We start from the raw sequence: 22,892 nt of genomic DNA, 5'->3' as shown, positions 1-22,892 counted from the left end.
AGTCCAAATGAGCATTGTCTATCTACTGTATATATATATATATATATATATATACTGCTATACAGTGCTCTTTGACAATCAGTCTAGTGAAGTACTGCCTTTGCGGAAGAACAGACATTCATGTGGGGAAAGAGGCTAATTGATATTGAATTACCGAGTGAAATGTCAAGTGTTAAGAGTGCAAATCAAGGAGAAGGAAAAATATAATTCACGACAAATCTTCCCACTCGATTTAAGTATTCGTATTTTAGTATTCGTATTATTTAGTATTCGTATTATTCCCGCAATTAAAATGTTTATGACAAGACATAAAATAGGAATCAGGGGAGTCAATGTGTTTCAGCCCTTCACTCAATTAATCAGGGGAGTCAATGTGTTTCATCCCTTCACTCAATAAATCAGGGGAGTCAATGTGTTTCATCCCTTCACTCAATTAATCAGGGGAGTCAATGTGTTTCAGCCCTTCACTCAATTAATCAGGGGAGTCAATGTGTTTCAGCCCTTCACTCAATTAATCAGGGGAGTCAATGTGTTTCAGCCCTTCATTCAATTAATCAGGGGAGTCAATGTGTTTCAGCCCTTCACTCAATTAATCAGGGGAGTCAATGTGTTTCATCCCTTCACTCAATTAATCAGGGGAGTCAATGTGTTTCATCCCTTCACTCAATTAATCAGGGGAGTCAATGTGTTTCAGCCCTTCACTCAATTAATCAGGGGAGTCAATGTGTTTCAGCCCTTCACTCAATTAATCAGGGGAGTCAATGTGTTTCATCCCTTCACTCAATTAATCAGGGGAGTCAATGTGTTTCATCCCTTCACTCAATTAAGTTCATCACTTATGTGTCACAAGCCCAACTGGGAGGTGGAAAATATAACTACTCTTCTCCTTCGAGTGAGCACTCACAGGGAGGGAGGAAGACAGACCCAGAGAGAGAAAGAGAGAGACAGAGAGAGAGAGCGCCTGAGGGGATGAGGAGGATAGAATAAACCATCCTAACATTCTATAAAGAGAGAGACAGAGAGAGAGCGCCTGAGGGGATGAGGAGGATAGAATAAACCATCCTAACATTCTATAAAGAGAGAGACAGAGAGAGAGCGCCTGAGGGGATGAGGAGGATAGAATAAACCATCCTAACATTCTATAAAGAGAGAGACAGAGAGAGAGCGCCTGAGGGGATGAGGAGGATAGAATAAACCATCCTAACATTCTATAAAGAGAGAGACAGAGAGAGAGCGCCTGAGGGGATGAGGAGGATAGAATAAACCATCCTAACATTCTATAAAGTTGGATCCCAAACACAATTCATATACTAGTTAAGTTGATGAACACTTACAAGTGGGCCTTGCAGACCGATGTCACCGGGACCTCCGGGTAAGCCTGGATACCCCTTGGACCAAAAGAGAAACCACAATAAACGACAGACAATTAGAGAGTAAAGTGAAGTACGGTTGAAGTCGGAAGTTTACATACACTTAAGAGTCATTAAAACTCGTTTTCAACCACTCCACAAATGTCTTGTTAACAAACTATAGTTTTGGCAAGTCGGTTAGGACATCTACTTTGTGCATGACACAAGTAATTTTCCCAACAATTGTTTACAGACTGATTATTTCACTTATAACTCATTGTATCACAATTCCAGTGGGTCAGAAGTTTAAACACACTAAGTTGACTGTGACTTTAAACAGCTTGGAAAATTCCAGAAAATGATGTCAAGGCTTTAGAAGCTTCTGATAGACTAATTGACATAATTTGAGTCAATTGGAGGTGTACCTGTGGATGTATTTCAAGGCCTACCTTCAAACTCAATGCCTCTTTGCTTGACATCATGGGAAAATCAAAAGAAATCAGCCAAGACCTCAGAAAAAAATTGTAGACCTCCACAAGTCTGGTTCATCCTTGGGAGCAATTTCCAAACGCCTGAAGTTACCATGTTCATCTGTACAAACAATAGTACGCAATTATAAACACCATGGGACCACGCAGCCGTCATACCGCTCAGGAAGGAGACACATTCTGTCTCCTAGAGATGAAAGTACTTTGGTGCAAAAAGTGCAAATCAATCCCAGAACAACAGCAAAGGACCTTGTGAAGATGATGTAGGAAACAGGTACAAAAGTATCTATATCCACAGTAAAACGAGTCTATATTGACACAACCTGAGAGGCCGCTCATCAAGGAAGAAGCCACTGCTCCAAAACCGCCATAAAAAAAAGCCAGACTACAGTTTGCAACTGCACATGGGGACAAAGATCATACTTTTTCGAGAGATGTCCTCTGGTCTGATGAAACAAAAATAGAACTGTTTGGCCATAATGACCATCATTATGTTCGGAGGAAAAAGGGGGAGGCTTGCAAGCAGAAGAACACCTTCCAAACCGTGAAGCACGGGGGTGGCAGCATCATGTTGTGGGGGGGCTTTGCTGCAGGAGGGACTGGTGCACTTCACAAAATAAATGGCATCATGAGGGAGGAAAATTACGTGGATATATTGAAGCAAAATCCCAAGACTTCAGTCAGGAAGTTGAAGCTTGGTCGCAAATGGGTCCTCCAAGTGGACAATGAACCCAAGCATACTTCCAAAGTTGTGGAAAAATTATTTAAGGACAACAAAGTCAAGGTATTGGAGTAGCCATCACAAAGCCCTGACCTCAATCCTATAGAACATTTGTGGGCAGAACTGAAAAAGCGTGTGCGAGCAAGGAGGCCTACAAACTTGACTCAGTTACACCAGCTCTGTCAGGAGGAATGGGCCAAAATTCACCCAACTTATTGTGGGAAGCTTCTGGAAGGCTACCTGAAACATTTGACCCAAGTTAAACAATTTAAAGGCAATGCTACCAAATACTAATTGAGTGTATGTAAACTTCTGACCCACTGAGAATGTGACGAAAGAAATAAAAACTGAAATAAATCACTCTACTATTATTCTGACATGTCACATTCTTAAAATAAAATGGTGATCCTAACTGACCTAAGACAGGGAAGTTTTACTAGGATTAAATGTCAGGAATTGTGAAAAACTGAGTTTAAATGTATTTGGCTAAGGTGTATGTAAACTTCTGACTTCAACTGTACGTGCAGAAATACATATGCAAATGAGGATGTTAATTCTAGTGGACTGGGGCCATGTCATTTTTCCTTGATTTATTGAGAAGCGTCTCCCCTTCAGCGCACTAAGCTCAAACTAAGGCCAGAGAGCGTCACAACAAGAGAAAAGAACACGACCACGACTTCTGGTTCGTACAGGGAGCAGTGTGTGTCCAGCGTTGTACAGAAGTATGGCAACAGTCAGCTAACGGAGAATTGCCGAGCTCAGCAAGAAAATCTTTAAAGAGAAACTCCCTGCCCATCTTCTCAAAACAAAGCAACGTTAGAAAAGGAGGTTGACATCAACACTGAATTATTCCCGAAGCCCTTGACTTTGTGGTTCTGCTCCTCTGAAGTGTGGCTGTGTGACAGGACAGGAAGATTTGGCCAGGGCCACCATCACTTATCCAACAGGCAGCCAGCCAGCCAGCCAGCCAGCACAGGAAAGGGGGCCAAACCCACAAACCTGGACCTGTCTGTCTACCTGTCCACCACAGGCTGTAGGCCAGCTAGGGACATGACATGGGGCCAGCCTCTCTCTCTGTCTCTTTTACCAGACATACACAACAGAACAGTACAGCACTCAAAGAGCTCAGCTACAGGACATAACCAAAGGGAGACAGAGACACAGGTCACAGACGGAGAAGAGAATTCACAGACAGAGAGCTACAGGTCAGAGCGACAGAAGAGAAGATCATTCACAGAGCCCCCCCCCCCCCCCCCAGGGGAAGAGCTGGAACACAGCATTCATACTAACAATATACAGGACTGACTAAGAACCTGGAGGCTCCAATTGAGTGATTCCTCACGAAACTAGGACAAAAAAAGACAAAGCTTTTGGGGATTGTCACAACATTTTATCAAGGAAATGATCCTTTGGAGGAAGGATTGTTGACACATTTGAAATTTGTATTTAAAAACATTGAGAAAGAATTGATCAGACTCTGCATATTTGTAGCATTTTGGCCTTACTCAGGCCTCCTTTAAAGACACCATCTTGATTCATCTGTAGGTGCTACAAAACAACATATTTGTAACATTTTGGCCTTTTACTCAGGCCTCCTTTAAAGACACCATCTTGATTCATCTGTAGGTGCTACGGGTGGCCTTGTAATATGTATGTAGTATTTTGATTTCATTTTTTTTTTTAAATCAAGTCATTTCTAAACATTGAAAAATAATAAACATGAATATTGAAAAAAATATGTTGATTTGGCAAATTGTTCAACATTATATACTCTAGGGGAATGTCAACGTTCCAGTTGGATCTATTTTATGATCCAAGTTGCAAGCATTCTAGTAATTTGCAGGATGTACAATGATACAAGTGAAAGGAGAGCCGTGTGCTTGTTTACATTTCCTCCAATGCCAATTGCTCTGTATAAAATTGGCCATAACTTTAAAACTAGCAGAGAACCTACTCTGGAACTTTGATATGCTCAAATAGTATATTATGTTCAACATTAATAATGAGAAATTAGATAAATAAATGTTTTATTTTTTTCAATAGTTATTTTCATCTATTTCAATATTCATATATACAGTACCAGTCAAAATTGTGGACACACCTACTCATTCAAGGTTTTTCTTTATTTTTGTAGAATCATAGAGAAGATATCAAAACTATGAAATAACACATATGGAATCATGTAGTAACCAAAAAAGTGTTAAACAAATCAAAATATGTTTGACATTTTAGATTCCTCAAAGTAGCCACCCTTTGCCTGGATGACAGCTTTGCACACTCTAAGGCACTGCATCTCTGTGCAAGAGGTGTCATTACAGTCCCTGGTTTGAATCCAGGCTGTATCACATCTGGCTGTGATTGGGAGTCCCATAGGGCGATGCACAATTGGCCCAGCGTCATCCGGGGTAGGCCGTCATTGTAAATAAGAATGTTCTTATCTGACTTGCCTAGTTAAATAAAGGTTAAAACACGTTTTAGCTCAACCAGCTTCACTTGGAATGCTTTTCCAACAGTCTTGAAGGAGTTCCCACATACACTGAGCACTTGTTGGCTGCTTTTCCTTCAGTCTGCGGTCTATCTCATCCCATACCATCTCAATTGGATTGAGGTTAAGTGAAAGTGGAGGCCAGGTCATCTGATGCAGTACTCCATCACTCTCCTTCATGTTCAAATAGCCCTTATACAGCCTGGAGGTGTGTTGGGTCATTGTTCTGTTGAAAAACAAATGATAGTCCCACTAAGCACAAACCAGATGGGATGGCGTATCGCTGCAGAATGCTGTGGTAGCCATGCTGGTTAAGTGTACATTGAATTCTAAATAAATCACTGACAGTTTCACCAGCAAAGTACCCAGACACCCGCACACCTCCTCCTCCATGCTTCACGGTGGGAACCACACATGTGGAGATCATCCATTCACCTACGCTGCGTCTCACAAAGACACGGCGGTTGAAACCAAAAATCTCAAATTTGGACTCATCAGTCAAAGGACAGATTTCCACCGGTCTAATGTCCATGTTTCTTGGCCCAAGCAAGTCTCTTCTTCTTATTGGTGTCCTTTAGGAGTGTTTTCTTTGCAGCAATTCGACCATGAAGGCCTGATTAATGCAGTCTCCTCTGAACAGTTGATATGTGTCTGTTACTTGAACTCTGTGAAGCATTTTTTGGGGCTGCAATTTCTGAGGCTGGTAACTAATGAATTATCCTCTGCAGCAGAGATAACTATTGGTCTTCCTTTCCTGTGGCGGTCCTCATCAGAGTGCGTTTCATTATACTGCTTGATGTTTCTTGCAACTGCACTTGAAGAAACTTTCAAAGTTCCTGACATTTTCTGGATTGACTGACCTTCATGTTTTAAAGTAAGGATGGACTGTCATTTCTCTTTGCTCAAATGCATTAAGAAGGAAATAAAAATTCCACAAAAAATGAACTTTTAACAAGGCTGTTAATTGAAAGGCTTTCCAGGTGACTACCTCATTAAGCTGGTTGAGAGATTGATTTGTTTTACACTTTTTTGGTTACTACATGTTATTTCATAGTGTTGATGTCTTCACTATTATTCTACAATGTAGAAAATAGTACAAATAAAGAAAAATCTTTTAATTAATAGGCGCGTGTACAAACGTTTGACTGGTACTGTGTGTATATATATAAAAATATCTAAATCAAAATACTACTCAGATAACAGAGCAAGCGGTAAACCTTCATATGACAGACATTTTTGCTTTGTAGCACCTACAGATTAAACATTATATTGGCCTGGGTAAGGCCTTTGTAGCACCTACGGATTAAACATTATATTGGCCTGGGTAAGGCCTTTGTAGCACCTACGGATTAAACATTATATTGGCCTGGGTAAGGCCTTTGTAGCACCTACGGATTAAACATTATATTGGCCTGGGTAAGGCCTTTGTAGCACCTACGGATTAAACATTATATTGGCCTGGGTAAGGCCTTTGTAGCACCTACGGATTAAACATTATATTGGCCTGGGTAAGGCCTTTGTAGCACCTACGGATTAAACATTATATTGGCCTGGGTAAGGCCTTTGTAGCACCTACGGATTAAACATTATATTGGCCTGGGTAAGGCCTTTGTAGCACCTACGGATTAAACATTATATTGGCCTGGGTAAGGCCTTTGTAGCACCTACGGATTAAACATTATATTGGCCTGGGTAAGGCCTTTGTAAACCTACGGATTAAACATTATATTGGCCTGGGTAAGGCCTTTGTTTTAAACATTATATTGGCCTGGGTAAGGCCTTTGTACCCTACGGATTAAACATTATATTGGCCTGGGTAAGGCCTTTGTAGCACCTACGGATTAAACATTATATTGGCCTGGGTAAGGCCTTTGTAGCACCTACGGATTAAACATTATATTGGCCTGGGTAAGGCCTTTGTAGCACCTACGGATTAAACATTATATTGGCCTGGGCCTTTGTAAGGCATTATATTGGCCTTTTGTAGCACCTACGGATTAAACATTATATTGGCCTGGGTAAGGCCTTTGTAGCACCTACGGATTAAACATTATATTGGCCTGGGTAAGGCCTTTGTAGCACCTACGGATTAAACATTATATTGGCCTGGGTAAGGCCTTTGTAGCACCTACGGATTAAACATTATATTGGCCTGGGTAAGGCCTTTGTAGCACCTACGGATTAAACATTATATTGGCCTGGGTAAGGCCTTTGTAGCACCTACGGATTAAACATTATTTTGGCCTGGGTATTAAACATTAAACATTATATTGGCCTGGGTAAGGCCTTTGTAGCACCTACGGATTAAACATTATATTGGCCTGGGTAAGGCCTTTGTAGCACCTACGGATTAAACATTATATTGGCCTGGGTAAGGCCTTTGTAGCACCTACAGATTAAACATTATATTGGCCTGGGTAAGGCCTTTGTAGCACCTACAGATTAAACATTATATTGGCCTGGGTAAGGCCTTTGTAGCACCTACAGATTAAACATTATATTGGCCTGGGTAAGGCCTTTGTAGCACCTACAAACATTATATTGGCCTGGGTAAGGCCTTTGTAAACAGATTAAACATTATATTGGCCTGGGTAAGGCCTTTGTAGCACCTACAGATTAAACATTATATTGGCCTGGGTAAGGCCTTTGTAGCACCTACAGATTAAACATTATATTGGCCTGGGTAAGGCCTTTTAAACATTATATTGGCCTGGGTAAGGCCTTTGTAGCACCTACAGATTAAACATTATATTGGCCTGGGTAAGGCCTTTGTAGCACCTACAGATTAAACATTATATTGGCCTGGGTAAGGCCTTTGTAGCACCTACGGATTAAACATTATATTGGCCTGGGTAAGGCCTTTGTAGCACCTACGGATTAAACATTATATTGGCCTGGGTAAGGCCTTTGTAGCATTATATTGGCCTGGGTAAGGCCGGATTTAAACATTATATTGGCCTGGGTAAGGCCTTTGTAGCATTATATTGGCCTGGGTAAGGCCTTTGTAGCACCTACGGATTAAACATTATATTGGCCTGGGTAAGGCCTTTGTAGCACCTACGGATTAAACATTATATTGGCCTGGGTAAGGCCTTTGTAGCACCTACGGATTAAACATTATATTGGCCTGGGTAAGGCCTTTGTAGCACCTACGGATTAAACATTATATTGGCCTGGGTAAGGCCTTTGTAGCACCTACGGATTAAACATTATATTGGCCTTAAACATTATATTGGCCTGGGTAAGGCCTTTGTAGCACCTACGGATTAAACATTATATTGGCCTGGGTAAGGCCTTTGTAGCACCTACGGATTAAACATTATATTGGCCTGGGTAAGGCCTTTGTAGCACCTACGGATTAAACATTATATTGGCCTGGGTAAGGCCTTTGTAGCACCTACGGATTAAACATTATATTGGCCTGGGTAAGGCCTTTGTAGCACCTACGGATTAAACATTATATTGGCCTGGGTAAGGCCTTTGTAGCACCTACGGATTAAACATTATATTGGCCTGGGTAAGGCCTTTGTAGCACCTAAACATTATATTGGCCTGGGTAAGGCCTTTGTAGCACCTACGGATTAAACATTATATTGGCCTGGGTAAGGCCTTTAAACATTATATTGGCCTAGCACCTACGGATTAAACATTATATTGGCCTGGGTAAGGCCTTTGTAGCACCTACGGATTAAACATTATATTGGCCTGGGTAAGGCCTTTGTAGCACCTACGGATTAAACATTATATTGGCCTGGGTAAGGCCTTTGTAGCACCTACGGATTAAACATTATATTGGCCTGGGTAAGGCCTTTGGCCTGATTAAACATTATATTGGCCTGGGTAAGGCCTTTGTAGCACCTACGGATTAAACATTATATTGGCCTGGGTAAGGCCTTTGTAGCACCTACGGATTAAACATTATATTGGCCTGGGTAAGGCCTTTGTAGCACCTACGGATTAAACATTATATTGGCCTGGGTAAGGCCTTTGTAGCACCTACGGATTAAACATTATATTGGCCTGGGTAAGGCCTTTGTAGCACCTACGGATTAAACATTATATTGGCCTGGGCCTTTGTAAGGGCCTGGGTAAGGCTTTGTAGCACCTACGGATTAAACATTATATTGGCCTGGGTAAGGCCTTTGTAGCACCTACAGATTAAACATTATATTGGCCTGGGTAAGGCCTTTGTAGCACCTACAGATTAAACATTATATTGGCCTGGGTAAGGCCTTTGTAGCACCTACAGATTAAACATTATATTGGCCTGGGTAAGGCCTTTGTAGCACCTACAGATTAAACATTATATTGGCCTGGGTAAGGCCTTTGTAGCACCTACAGATTAAACATTATATTGGCCTGGGTAAGGCCTTTGTAGCACCTACAGATTAAACATTATATTGGCCTGGGTAAGGCCTTTGTAGCACCTACAGATTAAACATTATATTGGCCTGGGTAAGGCCTTTGTAGCACCTACAGATTAAACATTATATTGGCCTGGGTAAGGCCTTTGTAGCACCTACAGATTAAACATTATATTGGCCTGGGTAAGGCCTTTGTACCTACAGATTAAACATTATATTGGCCTGGGTAAGGCCTTTGTAGCACCTACAGATTAAACATTATATTGGCCTGGGTAAGGCCTTTGTAGCACCTACGGATTAAACATTATATTGGCCTGGGTAAGGCCTTTGTAGCACCTACGGATTAAACATTATATTGGCCTGGGTAAGGCCTTTGTAGCACCTTTAAACATTATATTGGCCTGGGTAAGGCCTTTGTAGCACCTACGGATTAAACATTATATTGGCCTGGGTAAGGCCTTTGTAGCACCTACGGATTAAACATTATATTGGCCTGGGTAAGGCCTTTGTAGCACCTACGGATTAAACATTATATTGGCCTGGGTAAGGCCTTTGTAGCACCTACGGATTAAACATTATATTGGCCTGGGTAAGGCCTTTGTAGCACCTACGGATTAAACATTATATTGGCCTGGGTAAGGCCTTTGTAGCACCTACGGATTAAACATTATATTGGCCTGGGTAAGGCCTTTGTAGCACCTACGGATTAAACATTATATTGGCCTGGGTAAGGCCTTTGTAGCACCTACGGATTAAACATTATATTGGCCTGGGTAAGGCCTTTGTAGCACCTACGGATTAAACATTATATTGGCCTGGGTAAGGCCTTTGTAGCACCTACGGATTAAACATTATATTGGCCTGGGTAAGGCCTTTGTAGCACCTACGGATTAAACATTATATTGGCCTGGGTAAGGCCTTTGTAGCAAGGCCTTTGTAGCACCTACGGATTAAACATTATATTGGCCTGGGTAAGGCCTTTGTAGCACCTACGGATTAAACATTATATTGGCCTGGGTAAGGCCTTTGTAGCACCTACGGATTAAACATTATATTGGCCTGGGTAAGGCCTTTGTAGCACCTACGGATTAAACATTATATTGGCCTGGGTAAGGCCTTAGCACCTACGGATTAAACATTATATTGGCCTGGGTACCTTTGTAGCACCTACGGATTAAACATTATATTGGCCTGGGTAAGGCCTTTGTAGCACCTACGGATTAAACATTATATTGGCCTGGGTAAGGCCTTTGTAGCACCTACGGATTAAACATTATATTGGCCTGGGTAAGGCCTTTGTAGCACCTACGGATTAAACATTATATTGGCCTGGGTAAGGCCTTTGTAGCACCTACGGATTAAACATTATATTGGCCTGGGTAAGGCCTTTGTAGCACCTACATTATATTGGCCTGGGTAAGGCCTTTGTAGTTAAACATTATATTGGCCTGGGTAAGGCCTTTGTAGCACCTACGGATTAAACATTATATTGGCCTGGGTAAGGCCTTTGTAGCACCTACGGAGGCCTGGGTAAGGCCTTTGTAGCACCTACGGATTAAACATTATATTGGCCTGGGTAAGGCCTTTGTAGCACCTACGGATTAAACATTATATTGGCCTGGGTAAGGCCTTTGTAGCACCTACGGATTAAACATTATATTGGCCTGGGTAAGGCCTTTGTAGCACCTACGGATTAAACATTATATTGGCCTGGGTAAGGCCTTTGTAGCACCTACGGATTAAACATTATATTGGCCTGGGTAAGGCCTTTGTAGCACCTACGGATTAAACATTATATTGGCCTGGGTAAGGCCTTTGTAGCACCTACGGATTAAACATTATATTGGCCTGGGTAAGGCCTTGTAGCACCTACGGATTAAACATTATTTTGGCCTGGGTAAGGCCTTTGTAGCACCTACGGATTAAACATTATATTGGCCTGGGTAAGGCCTTTGTAGCACCTACGGATTAAACATTATATTGGCCTGGGTAAGGCCTTTGTAGCACCTACGGATTAAACATTATATTGGCCTGGGTAAGGCCTTTGTAGCACCTACAGATTAAACATTATATTGGCCTGGGTAAGGCCTTTGTAGCACCTACAGATTAAACATTATATTGGCCTGGGTAAGGCCTTTGTAGCACCTACAGATTAAACATTATATTGGCCTGGGTAAGGCCTTTGTAGCACAAGATTAAACATTATATTGGCCTGGGTAAGGCCTTTGTAGCACCTACAGATTAAACATTATTATTTGTAGCACCTACAGATTAAACATTATATTGGCCTGGGTGACTTTGTAGCACCTACAGATTAAACATTATATTGGCCTGGGTAAGGCCTTTGGATTAAACATTATATTGGCCTGGGTAAGGCCTTTGTAGCACCTACAGATTAAACATTATATTGGCCTGGGTGGCCTTTGTAGCACCTACAGATTAAACATTATATTGGCCTGGGTAAGGCCTTTGTAGCACCTAGGATTTAAACATTATATTGGCCTGGGTAAGGCCTTTGTAGCACCTACGGATTAAACATTATATTGGCCTGGGTAAGGCCTTTGTAGCACCTACGGATTAAACATTATATTGGCCTGGGTAAGGCCTTTGTAGCACCTACAGATTAAACATTATATTGGCCTGGGTAAGGCCTTTGTAGCACCTACAGATTAAACATTATATTGGCCTGGGTAAGGCCTTTGTAGCACCTACGGATTAAACATTATATTGGCCTGGGTAAGGCCTTTGTAGCACCTACAGATTAAACATTATATTGGCCTGGGTAAGGCCTTTGTAGCACCTACGGATTAAACATTATATTGGCCTGGGTAAGGCCTTTGTAGCACCTACAGATTAAACATTATATTGGCCTGGGTAAGGCCAAAATGTCATAAATATGCCCACTTTGGTTCATTATTCATCATACTTTTAATTACAAATGTCAAATATATGTCAACAATCCTTCCACCCAAATGGCAATTCTATAGTTTAAATTTCGTGAATATCTCCCAAATCATGCTTTTTCAGTGTCCTGGTTTCGTGAGGAATCACTCAATGACAGTATACGGAACACTAAGACAGCTAGTCAGGCCTGAAAGCCAAAGATATGAAATAGCATTCCTACTCAGAGATGGACCACAACTACATCATTCTTCAGACATGCAATGCCACTAGCGCAACAGTTCCAGACACCCTCGCTAAGTGGTGTATACGTAGACGCTCTGTACCTACCCCGGACCCCTTCTCGCCAGGAGGACCCAATGGACCTGCAGGACCACGACCTCCCTGAGAAACAGAAGACACAGGAAAGGAGAGGGATCATTAATCCCTGAACCAACCTCAACGGGGCGGTAGGTAGTTCAGTGGTTCGAGCGTTAGGCCAGTAGCCGAAGTTCGAATCCCTGAGCCGACAAGGTAAAAAGATATGTTGACGTGTCCATGAGCAAGGGACTTAACACTAACTGCGCCAGGGTCAACGTTGATCTTTTTTTAAATGATTATTTAACTAGACAAGTCAGTTATGAACAAATTCTTATTTACAATGACTGCCTAGGAACAGTGGGTTAACTGCCTTGTTCAGGGGCAGAAGGACAGATTTTTACCTTGTCAGCTCGGGGATTGACGATCTAGCAACCTTTCGCTTACTGGCCAAACACTCTAACCACTAGGCTATCTGCCGCCCCAATAGCAGACCCAGGCTGTGACCACACTCTCAGGGAGTTGGGAAATGAAAATATAAAAACATTTATAACTCAGACAAATATAAATATAATTATTATTAACCTTCATACAACAAACCACCAAACCCCACCACCTACCGCTGCACTTAGAGCTCCTAAACCCAGGCCTTAAATCGATGGGAAAACTCCACCCAAAAACAATATATTTCATTAGTCCTTGACATAGACCCAAAATGTTTTGCTTGTCAGCAATCAAGTTGAGGCTATGCAAAGTTCAAAATACTTTCAGTTTGCATTATATGATGGTGCATTTCTGCATCATATGATAAACAGAGAGGGATACTACAGTAAGTTAGCTAGCTGGTTATGCCAGAGAGGGATACTACAGTAAGTTAGCTAGCTGGTTATGCCAGAGAGGGATACTACAGTAAGTTAGCTAGCTGGTTATGCCAGAGAAGGATACTACAGTAAGTTAGCTAGCTGGTTATGCCAGAGAAGGATACTACAGTAAGTTAGCTAGCTGGTTATGCCAGAGAGGGATACTACAGTAAGTTAGCTAGCTGGTTATGCCTATCCAACTCTGGAACTCTGCCAAGGTACTCTTTTGCTTTTATAAATGTATTGCTAAACAGCTTTCTGACTGTAGACTGTACTGCATGATTGTAGCTGGTTTACTAACGCATTAGTTAGAGTAGCTACAGTATGCTGACTATGAGGTGACAACGATGTAGGCTGTGTGTAGCGGTTAGCAGTCATGATATGAAGGTTTGGCTTGGGAAGTTTTTCTTCACCTTGTCACAGACAGCTGATGTGTTGTGCACTGAAGTCCACAAGCGAAGGGAAAAGGTGAGGCGGAGAGTGTATAGATAGTTGCGAGAAGGAGTTATATACACAACGAGCAAAGTGATCATGCCGTTTTTATGTGGCTGCTATGAATGTGTGCTAGCGTGTGATTTGGGAGTGTATTCATTCTGCCGATTCCGTTGAAAAACTTTTCTTAAACTGAAGCAAACAGAATGAAACGGGGATAAAAGTACCTGCATTTGTCCAAATAGAAACTCTCATTTGCAACTGGTTGACTAATGATTACACCCTAGATCCGCTAGATATGTGCGAGGTGGCATTGAATGTGTCACTGTCTGTAAACCTTGATTACTCAAAGATCTCTCGATGAAAGTAAACTTTCATTCATTGGTTAGGTTGTAGCAACCTCATGATGGGTACAGGGAAATTTGAGTATCACGTAATAGCCTAAACTTATCGATGTTACATTGAACTGGGTGAATGGAATATGAATGACAGTCATCCAACGTGCTGTACTAGAAACAAGGCCATGATCATGAAAACAAAATCATCCTCCCTCATCTTAAACGGTACCGACCACCACTGGTTTTCAGCACAGGAACTAGTTAGGAAACAGCCTCCAGGGTGTCTCTCTCGTCATACAGCATCAGCACTTCAAATGACTCGCTTATGACCCAGCCCTGTGTGTGTAGTATGTGTGTGAGTGTGTGTGAGTGTGTGTGTGTTGCTTGCTTTGCAACAAAGTGGAAAAGACCACTTTACATTGCAAGTTATATTTCAATGTGTGACATTGACATGGCTGGTTTACTGAAATCTACATTTTAGATTTGAGTCATTTAGCAGACGCTCTAATCCAGAGCGATTTACAATCATCTTAAAATAGCTAGGTGGGACAAACACATACTGTATCACAGACATAGAAATATTTTTTCTCTGAAATAAAGTAGCTATCAGTAGAGTTGGAACTAGAAAGTGTGTGTGTGTGTGTGGGGGGGGGGGGTAGTTAAGTGCAAGTGCCAGTTCAGGTTATTTATCGGGTTGGGGGTGTAGGGTTTGAACATAGCCTGAAGGCAGGGAAGGGCAGTTCCTCTTGCTGCTCCGTAGGTAAGCACCATGGTCTGGTAGTGGATACGAGCTTCGACTGGAAGCCAGTGGAGTGTGCGGAGGAGCAGGGTGACATGAGAGAATTTGGGAAGCTTGAAATCTAGACAGTAGGAACACAGCAATGTACTCTGACAGCCTAATGGCCCTAAAAAAGAAAAAATGCTACCTTTTCACCGGCTTCTCCTACTCCCCCTGACATCCCGATCAGGCCCGCTGGACCCTGCAAAGGAGAGAGAGAGAGATCAATAGTATACAAATACCCGGGTAAAGTATGTCTATTAGAGGAGACATGATCCCCACCCATCAGTATGTTCATAGAGGTCATAGATAACTATGTAATGGTGATGTAAAGATGGGGAAAGAACTGCAATCATATGCTTGTAAAAGGAAATTACATGAAGGAACCAGGGGGGAAATCCCTCAATGAAATTTGAGCACATGAAACTGAACAAAATGTAATTAATTAGTGTATGCAATGTTTTATGTTGTTAAAAAGTAATGAGGCAATGCAAATCATGTCAAATGCTAATTTGGTGTTGTATGAACAAGGCGATAAAAACAGACATTCTTTTCACAGTTTTCACAAGCCATATTCCTAGGCTACACACTGCTGTGGATAAAGACATGAGAGGCATATACACATATACACTACGTGACCAAACGTATAAGGACACCTGCTCATTGAAAAATCTCATTCCAAAAGCATGGGCATCATTATGGAGTTGGGCCCATCTTTGTTGCTATTTCAACCTCCACACTTCTGGGAAGGCTGCGGGGGCTTGCTTCCTTTCAGCCACACGAGCATTAGTGAGGTCGAGCACTGATGTTGGCCGATTAGGCCCGGCTCACAGTCGGCATTCCAATTCACACCAAAGGTGTTCAGTGGGGTTGAGGTCAGGGCTCTGTGCAGGACGGTCACGTTCTTCCACACCAATCTCGACTAACCATTTTTGTATGGACTTCGCTTTATGCACGGGGGGCATTGTCATGCTGAAACAGGAAAGGGCCTTCCCCAAACTGTTGCCACAAAGTTGGAAGCACAGAATCGTCTCGAATGTCATTGTATGATGTAGCCCCAGACCATTATTTCTCCTCCACCAAAGTGTATTCAGGCAGGTGGCGTTCTCCTGACATCCGCCAAACCCAGAATCATCCGTCAGACTGACAGATGGTGAAGTGTGATTCATCACTCCAGAGAATGTTTCCACTGCTCCAGAGTCCAATGGCGGTGAGCTTTACACCACTCCAGCTAACGCTTGGCATTGAGCATGGTGATCTTAGGCCCGTAAACGCAATATGCTCCCGCAATAATATACCACGTACACTATATACAGTTGAAGTCGGAAGTTTTCATACACCTTAGCCAAATACATTTAAACTCAGTTTCACAATTTCTGACATTTAATCAGAGTACAAATTCCCTTTCTTAGGTCAGTTAGGATCACCAATTTATTTTAAGAATGTGAAGCTTACATACACTCAATTAGTATTTGATAGCATTGCCTTTAAATAGTTTAACTTGGGTCAAACGTTCCAGGTAGCCTTCCACAAGCTTCCTACAATAAGTTGGGTGAATTTTGGCCCATTCCTCATGACAGAGCTGGTGTAACAGGGTCAGGTTTGCAGGCCTCCTTGCTCACACACGCTTCTTCAGTTCTGTCCACAAATGTTCTATCGAATTGAGGTCAGGGCTTTGTGATGGCCACTCCAATACCTTGACTTTGTTGTCCTTAAGCCATTTTGCCACAACTTTGGAAATATGCTTGGGGTCATTGTCCATTTGGAAGACCCATTTGTGACAAAGCTTCAACTTCCTGGATGATGTCTTGAGATGTTGCTTCAATATATCCACATAATTTTCCTACCTTGTGATGCCATCTATTTTGCGAAGTGCACCAGTCCCTCCTGCAGCAAAGCACCTCCACAACATGATGTTGCCACCCCTGTGCTTCACGGTTTGGATGGTGTTCTTCTGCTTGCAAGCCTCCTCCTTTTTCCTCGAAACATAACAATGGTCATTATGGCCAAACAGTTCTATTTTTGTTTCATCAGACCAGAGGACATTTCTCCAAAAAGTATGATCTTTGTCCCCATGTGCAGTTGCAAACCGTAGTCTGGCTTTTTTATGGTGGTTTTCTTCCTTGCTGAGCTGCCTTTCAGGTTAAGTTGATACAGGACTTGTTTTACTGTGTATATAGATACTTTTGTACCCGTTTCCTCCAGCATCTTCACAAGGTCCTTTGCTGTTGTTCTGGGATTGATTTGCACTTTTCGTACCAAAGTACGTTCATCTCTAGGAGACAGAATGCGTCTCCTTCCTGAGTGGTATGACGGCTGCGTGGTCCCATGGTGTTTATACATGCGTACTATTGTTTGTACAGATGAATGTGGTACCTTCAGGCATTTGGAAATTGCTCCCAAGGATGGTCTACAATTTCTGAGTTCTTGGCTGATTTATTTAGATTTTCCCATGATGTCAAGCAAAGAGGTACTGAGTTTGAAGGTAGGCCTTGAAATACATCCACAGGTACACCTCCAATTGACTCAAATGATGTCAATTAGCCTATCAGAATCTTCTAAAGCCATGACATAATTTTCTGGAGTTTTCCAAAATGTTTAAAGGCATAGTCAACTTGGTGTATGTAAACTTCTGACCCACTGGAATACAGTGAATTGTAAGTGAAATAATCTGTCTGTAAACAATTATTGGAAAAATGACTTGTGACATGCACAATGTAGACGTCGTAAACCGCTAGCCAAAACTATAGTTTGTTAACAAGAAATTTGTGGAGTGGTTGAAAAACGAGTTTTAATGACTCCAACTTAAGTGTATGTAAACTTCCGACTTCAACTGTATACCAGGAGCTGTTCCAGGCCCGCCACGTCTGTTGACTCATCCAGCTGTAATCCATAGAATTCACTGGCTTGTATGCGAAGCAGTAATTGTTTCAAAACATCTCCTGCCATGTCCCTGGTGCGTTGTGAAATTGTCTGTATAGTTTTTTTGGGACTTTTCCCCCAGCAATGTCCCAGCCATATCTGTGGCAGCAGGAATAATGAAGTCCTCCACAATAGTATATGTCTTGCCTGTCCTAGCCACTCGGTAGCTCACCATATAAGACGCTTCTAGCCCCTTCTTATTAATGGTATCTGTTGATTTTATACGTCTACCTACTCAAAGTTTATCTTAATTCTCGCTCAAAAAACTCCTGTGGCTTATTTTTCAAATTGGCTTGTTTTGTTTCTAAATGTCTGTGCAATAGTGAAGGTTTCATCGAGTTGTGAGATAGTACTTTTACACAGATAACGCACTGTGACTGGGGAAAGGCACTACTCCCAATGTAAGTGAACCCCAAATCAATGTAGTTCTCATTATATTTACGCCTCTTCGATGGTCCAACATCCCAGTCTGTTGTTCGTTGCTTTCCCGGGCTGCATCAGATTCACAACTGTCAGTGTCCATGCTAGCTGGGCTAACATCAACATGTAGAATTACTGATGCTAGCATTGGATGTGCTCGTGGAAGCAGAACAACTTGTGTCGTCAACAGGTGCAGGTGTAGTACTGCTGGTAGTAGCAGAACTACCAGTAGAGCTGGTATGTGTCTCTATGGAAGCAGAACAACTTGTCATTGACAGGTGCAGGTGTAGTACTGCTGGTAGTAGCAGTACTACCAGTAGGTATGTGCCTCTATGGACGCGGGTTTTTACTAAATTGACTGTTTGAAAATGTGAAGATAATTATCATTATTATTCTTTATGTGAATCACATTTTTATTTGGCGTACCCCCGACAGCATTGCACATACCCCTGGAATGGCCATTCCTTGGCATCTGACCGTAAGGTGCCGCAGAGGGTAATGCACACGGCCCAGTACATCACTGGGGTCAAGTTTCCTGCGATCCAGTACATATATTCTCGGGGCAGTGTCTGAGGAAGGCCCCAAAAATTGTCAAAGACTCCAGTTACCCAAGTCATAGACTGTTTTCTCTGCTACCGTACGGCAAGCGGTACCGGAGCACCAAGTCTTGGACCAAAAGGCTCCTTAACAGCTTTTACCCCCCAAGCCATAAGACTCCTGAACAGCTAATCAAATGGCCACCCAGACTATTTACATTGACACCCCTGCCCTTTGTTTTCACACGGCTGCTACTCGCTGTGTGTTATCTTGCATAGTCACTTTACCCCTACCTACATGTACAAATGACCTCGACTAACCCCGCACATTGACTCAGTACCGGTCGCCCCTGTGGTTATTTTATTGTGTTACTTTAAATGTTTTACTTTAGTTTATTTAGTCAATATTTTCTTAACTCTATTTCTTGAACTGCATTGTTGGTTAAGGGCTTGTAAGTAAGCAGTTCCCGGTATAAGGTGAACTACACCTCTTGTATTCGGCGCGTGACAAATCAAAAGTGATTTGATTTTGATTCAACTTGGGCTGCTTCTACACTGTGTTCTGCCACCCAGCCCTTTGTAGTAGGCCTACAGCAGCAGTTCTACTCTCACGAGAAGAGTGGTGCCACAGCCTACTGTCCTGCGCCTAAAACGCTGGCTAACAAAGAGAATGCGGGCTGATGTAAACATGAGAATGAAGGGCTGAGGTTTGGCCCAGCGCCAGTGTCGACGGTAAGGAGAGGAGCGGATAGTAGACGAGAGGAGCAACGTCTCTTGCCCCAGTGAATCCTGAAAGGCTGGTGAAAACGTCCCCAGTCTGGCCAACCGCTAAACCCAGTGTGGTCACTGTGGTTGTCTTACTATGTACGAGGCAAATATGCATGACCAAAATGTCATTGTTGCACAAGAGACGTACCGTACTTCCACGTGTGTTTCTGTGGCTACTTTTTTTTGCCTTTTTCAAAAATGTATTTTCTATCTTTCCCCCCCCATCAGCTCTTAGTTCCTCAATATGTGGTGTGTTTGACAGAGACAGAACACATCTGTGGCAGGTTAGATGTAGCCTGTAGATGTAGCCTGTCCCGTCTGAGTCTGAGAAGAGGGATGTATAGAGCGGGGATCGGAACAGACAGAGCCGTACACAGAGACAGAATTGTGACCACACTTCTGGACTCCATTAGTCGTTGATGCGATTGAAGGAAGTGGGAAAATAGGAATGGAGGAAAAAAGGGGGGAGGAAGAAAGGAGATTTTCCTGGAAAATCTAAAGCCAATGCCGTCTGGCAGTTGATAAACAGAGAGGCCACTGGGGCTTGGGCAATATGGCCAGAGGTGTGAAAGACGCACGCAGACAGACACTGCAGTGCTGTACATTACACTGGGTCCTCCCGCGTGTGACAGTTGAGAGTCTCCTGTTTCTGTGTGTGAATGGGAGTCTTAATCATCCACAGCTGTTGTGATAAGAGCAAACCAGATAGCTAGTGAGAACATTCCTGTCTGTTCTAATGTTAAATATTAAACAACAAACTAACTTGTGAAAACACAGTAGGCAACCGCAGAACACAACCTCTACTGTAAGGTATAAGTCCCAGCGTAGCCCCAGGCATGCAGGCAACTGATTTGTACTGTAGTGTCTGTGAGTAAAGGCAAAGGCAGGCAGCCTTGGAAAACATGGGAACAGTAGTGTCTCTAGATCCATACAAAATCCCTTTATTGAGGCATGAATTGGGACAACATGGCGGTATACCGTATATTCCAACACTATTGATACAATTCCCTTTAAGTTTTTTAAGACATTAATATTTGTTGCTACTTTTTTAAGTAAATACCCTCGGTCGACTTCTGCAGTACGTTAGGGGATAAAGAAGATAGTGTTCTTCTTTTCACCTTTCTTCATTTCACCTGGGTGGGTAGGATAGTCTGGAAGGGCAGGACGAGGACGGGGGAGCAGGTAGCTGACTAGTGGTGGCTATTCAGCAGCTTGATGGTCTGGGGGTAGTAGCTATTGGCCAGTCTTACAGTTTTTGCAGCAAACTGCGAGTCACATTTTTTTAGTTACTTGTATAACTTTATGAACTGGGATGTCTTTCCTTTAAATAGTTTTAGCATTTACTTCGTATTCTCTATGGGTTTTGACATGTACTTGCTAGCATTGCAATATCCAGGGTATGGCACAAGGTCGGCATGAAGGTATGACTATCTGGATACCCCCCAAGCCTAGTATCCTGTATCATTTAACAGTAGGAAACTGGTTCAAGGGCTTTCTTCAGATGGGGCTTTCAGTTTTCGAATTGCAGTCTGCAGCGATCTGCTTTCTCAGGTGTGTGTGTGTCTGTCTGCTTCCTTAGGTTCATGTGTGCAGCCAAGGAGAGAGACTGAAATCTCCTTTGTAGGTACTATAGAAGAGAACCTTCTCTGTTGTCAAGTGCTACTAGTCTCTCACTCACATGTTTCAAAGCAAAACACGAATCTGTCAATTCCCTCAGCAGTAATTCAATTCGGAGGCATTTCATTTTTTTATTACTGTGATTTGATTGGGGGGGGGGGGGGGGGGGTCACACTGGAATGGAACACTTGACGAGCCAATCTAACTTGGCCCAAAACACTTTATGGGCAACATGTTGCTGTAAGGGCTCTCTAGGTGACACAATGAAGCCTTAGTGAACACAATCACAAACAGCCCAGGAATATGCTGACCCAGGGCTAACCCGCAGTTAGCCAACCTGTCGACAGTCTCTCTTCAGACCTTCCAGATGATATTTATTTGGAAAGTGATGTAATGGCCTTCATTAGAGCCTCCATGTGTTTTCCGAGCAGATATATATATTTTTTTACATGGAGCCTGAGGCTCCTTGGCTTCAAAGGGCCCTAGCTCGCTAGAAACAGTCTGTGGTGGGTGGTTAATACCTCTGATATGTGCTCTTCTATGCAACAAACCGGAGTGTGTCCCAAATGGCACCCTATTTCCTACATAGTGCACTACTTTTGACCAGGGCTCTGGGTGTCACACACAAGGCGTGTTTGGTGGCAGCGGGTTCCACAACGCACATACTGCAAATATAAGCATCACGGGGCCTGATGAACACAGAGAGGCATAATGCATTAAGATATGAGATGTTAGGGGGGTGCTTGTGTGTAGATTTCCTGCATGGGGAAAACATGTTGCTGTGTTTGTATTGAGTATCAGAAGACTGTCCGGACCATAAAACAACAGACAGGCTTTTGAAACATTGCAGTTTTACAGTCAATTAGACCAATCCAACGTGAATTATTCCACAGATGTTTTAAAAACTAGCTGGGCCACTGATGGGTTTTTTTTCCCATCAGTGGTGAAGCCATTAAAATACTTGTTATTGATGAATGAAGATTGATTATCATAGATTGATTAAGACACTGGCCAAACATCTGGATAGTCCATTGTTGTTGTTGTTGTAGTGCATGTGTACTGTATACATGTACAGTTTGTGTATGTTGCTAAGGGCAACAACACGATTCCAGTTATGCAGTTAGTTTCCTTGAAGAGACATTTTTACTCCCCAAACAATTGAGTCTCGCACAAACAATTGAACACAAGTCCAAAATGAGGTCACTTCCAGAGAACATCACTGACTGGAGCTCCTTATACTCTACAGTGGTGGTCTGCCAATTTCTGGATAGAAACACACTCATTTTAGGCATGTAGAAAATTCCTCTCTAGGACTATATTAACTGTAATTGTCAGAAGGATAACAGCTAGACATAAAAAATACTAATGTAGTTTCCTCAATGCTCCTGCCTCCTACTCCTCTTATTCTCTATTCTCTACCACCGTACCCCTCATCCCCGACCTCTTCCTCCCTGCCTTCTCCTCCTCTACCACCGTACCCCTCATCCCCGACCTCTTCCTTCCTGCCTTCTCCTCCTCTACCACCGTACCCCTCATCCCCGACCTCATCCTCCCTGCCTTCTCCTCCTCTACCACCGTACCCCTCATCCCCGACCTCTTCCTTCCTGCCTTCTCCT

General features: G+C 42.7%; 1 protein-coding gene across 1 annotated transcript in view; it reads right to left on the bottom strand.

Moving 5' to 3' along the window:
- The window catches only part of LOC124038040 (collagen alpha-1(XXIV) chain-like), a 108,138-nt gene that overhangs the window by 73,605 nt on the left and 11,641 nt on the right, over positions 1-22,892 (bottom strand). Inside the window, exons 9-11 of the mRNA XM_046353417.1 lie at positions 15,162-15,215; positions 12,639-12,692; positions 1,335-1,388 (exon numbers count right to left, since the gene is read on the bottom strand). Coding sequence (XP_046209373.1) covers positions 1,335-1,388; positions 12,639-12,692; positions 15,162-15,215 — 162 coding nt within the window. The remainder of the gene's footprint in view (positions 1-1,334; positions 1,389-12,638; positions 12,693-15,161; positions 15,216-22,892) is intronic.

Source organism: Oncorhynchus gorbuscha, linkage group LG06, assembly GCF_021184085.1.
Source record: "Oncorhynchus gorbuscha isolate QuinsamMale2020 ecotype Even-year linkage group LG06, OgorEven_v1.0, whole genome shotgun sequence".
Lineage (NCBI taxonomy): Eukaryota > Metazoa > Chordata > Actinopteri > Salmoniformes > Salmonidae > Oncorhynchus > Oncorhynchus gorbuscha.
The sequence above is the reverse complement of the archived record's forward strand: the minus strand, read 5'-3'. Positions and strand labels throughout refer to the sequence as shown.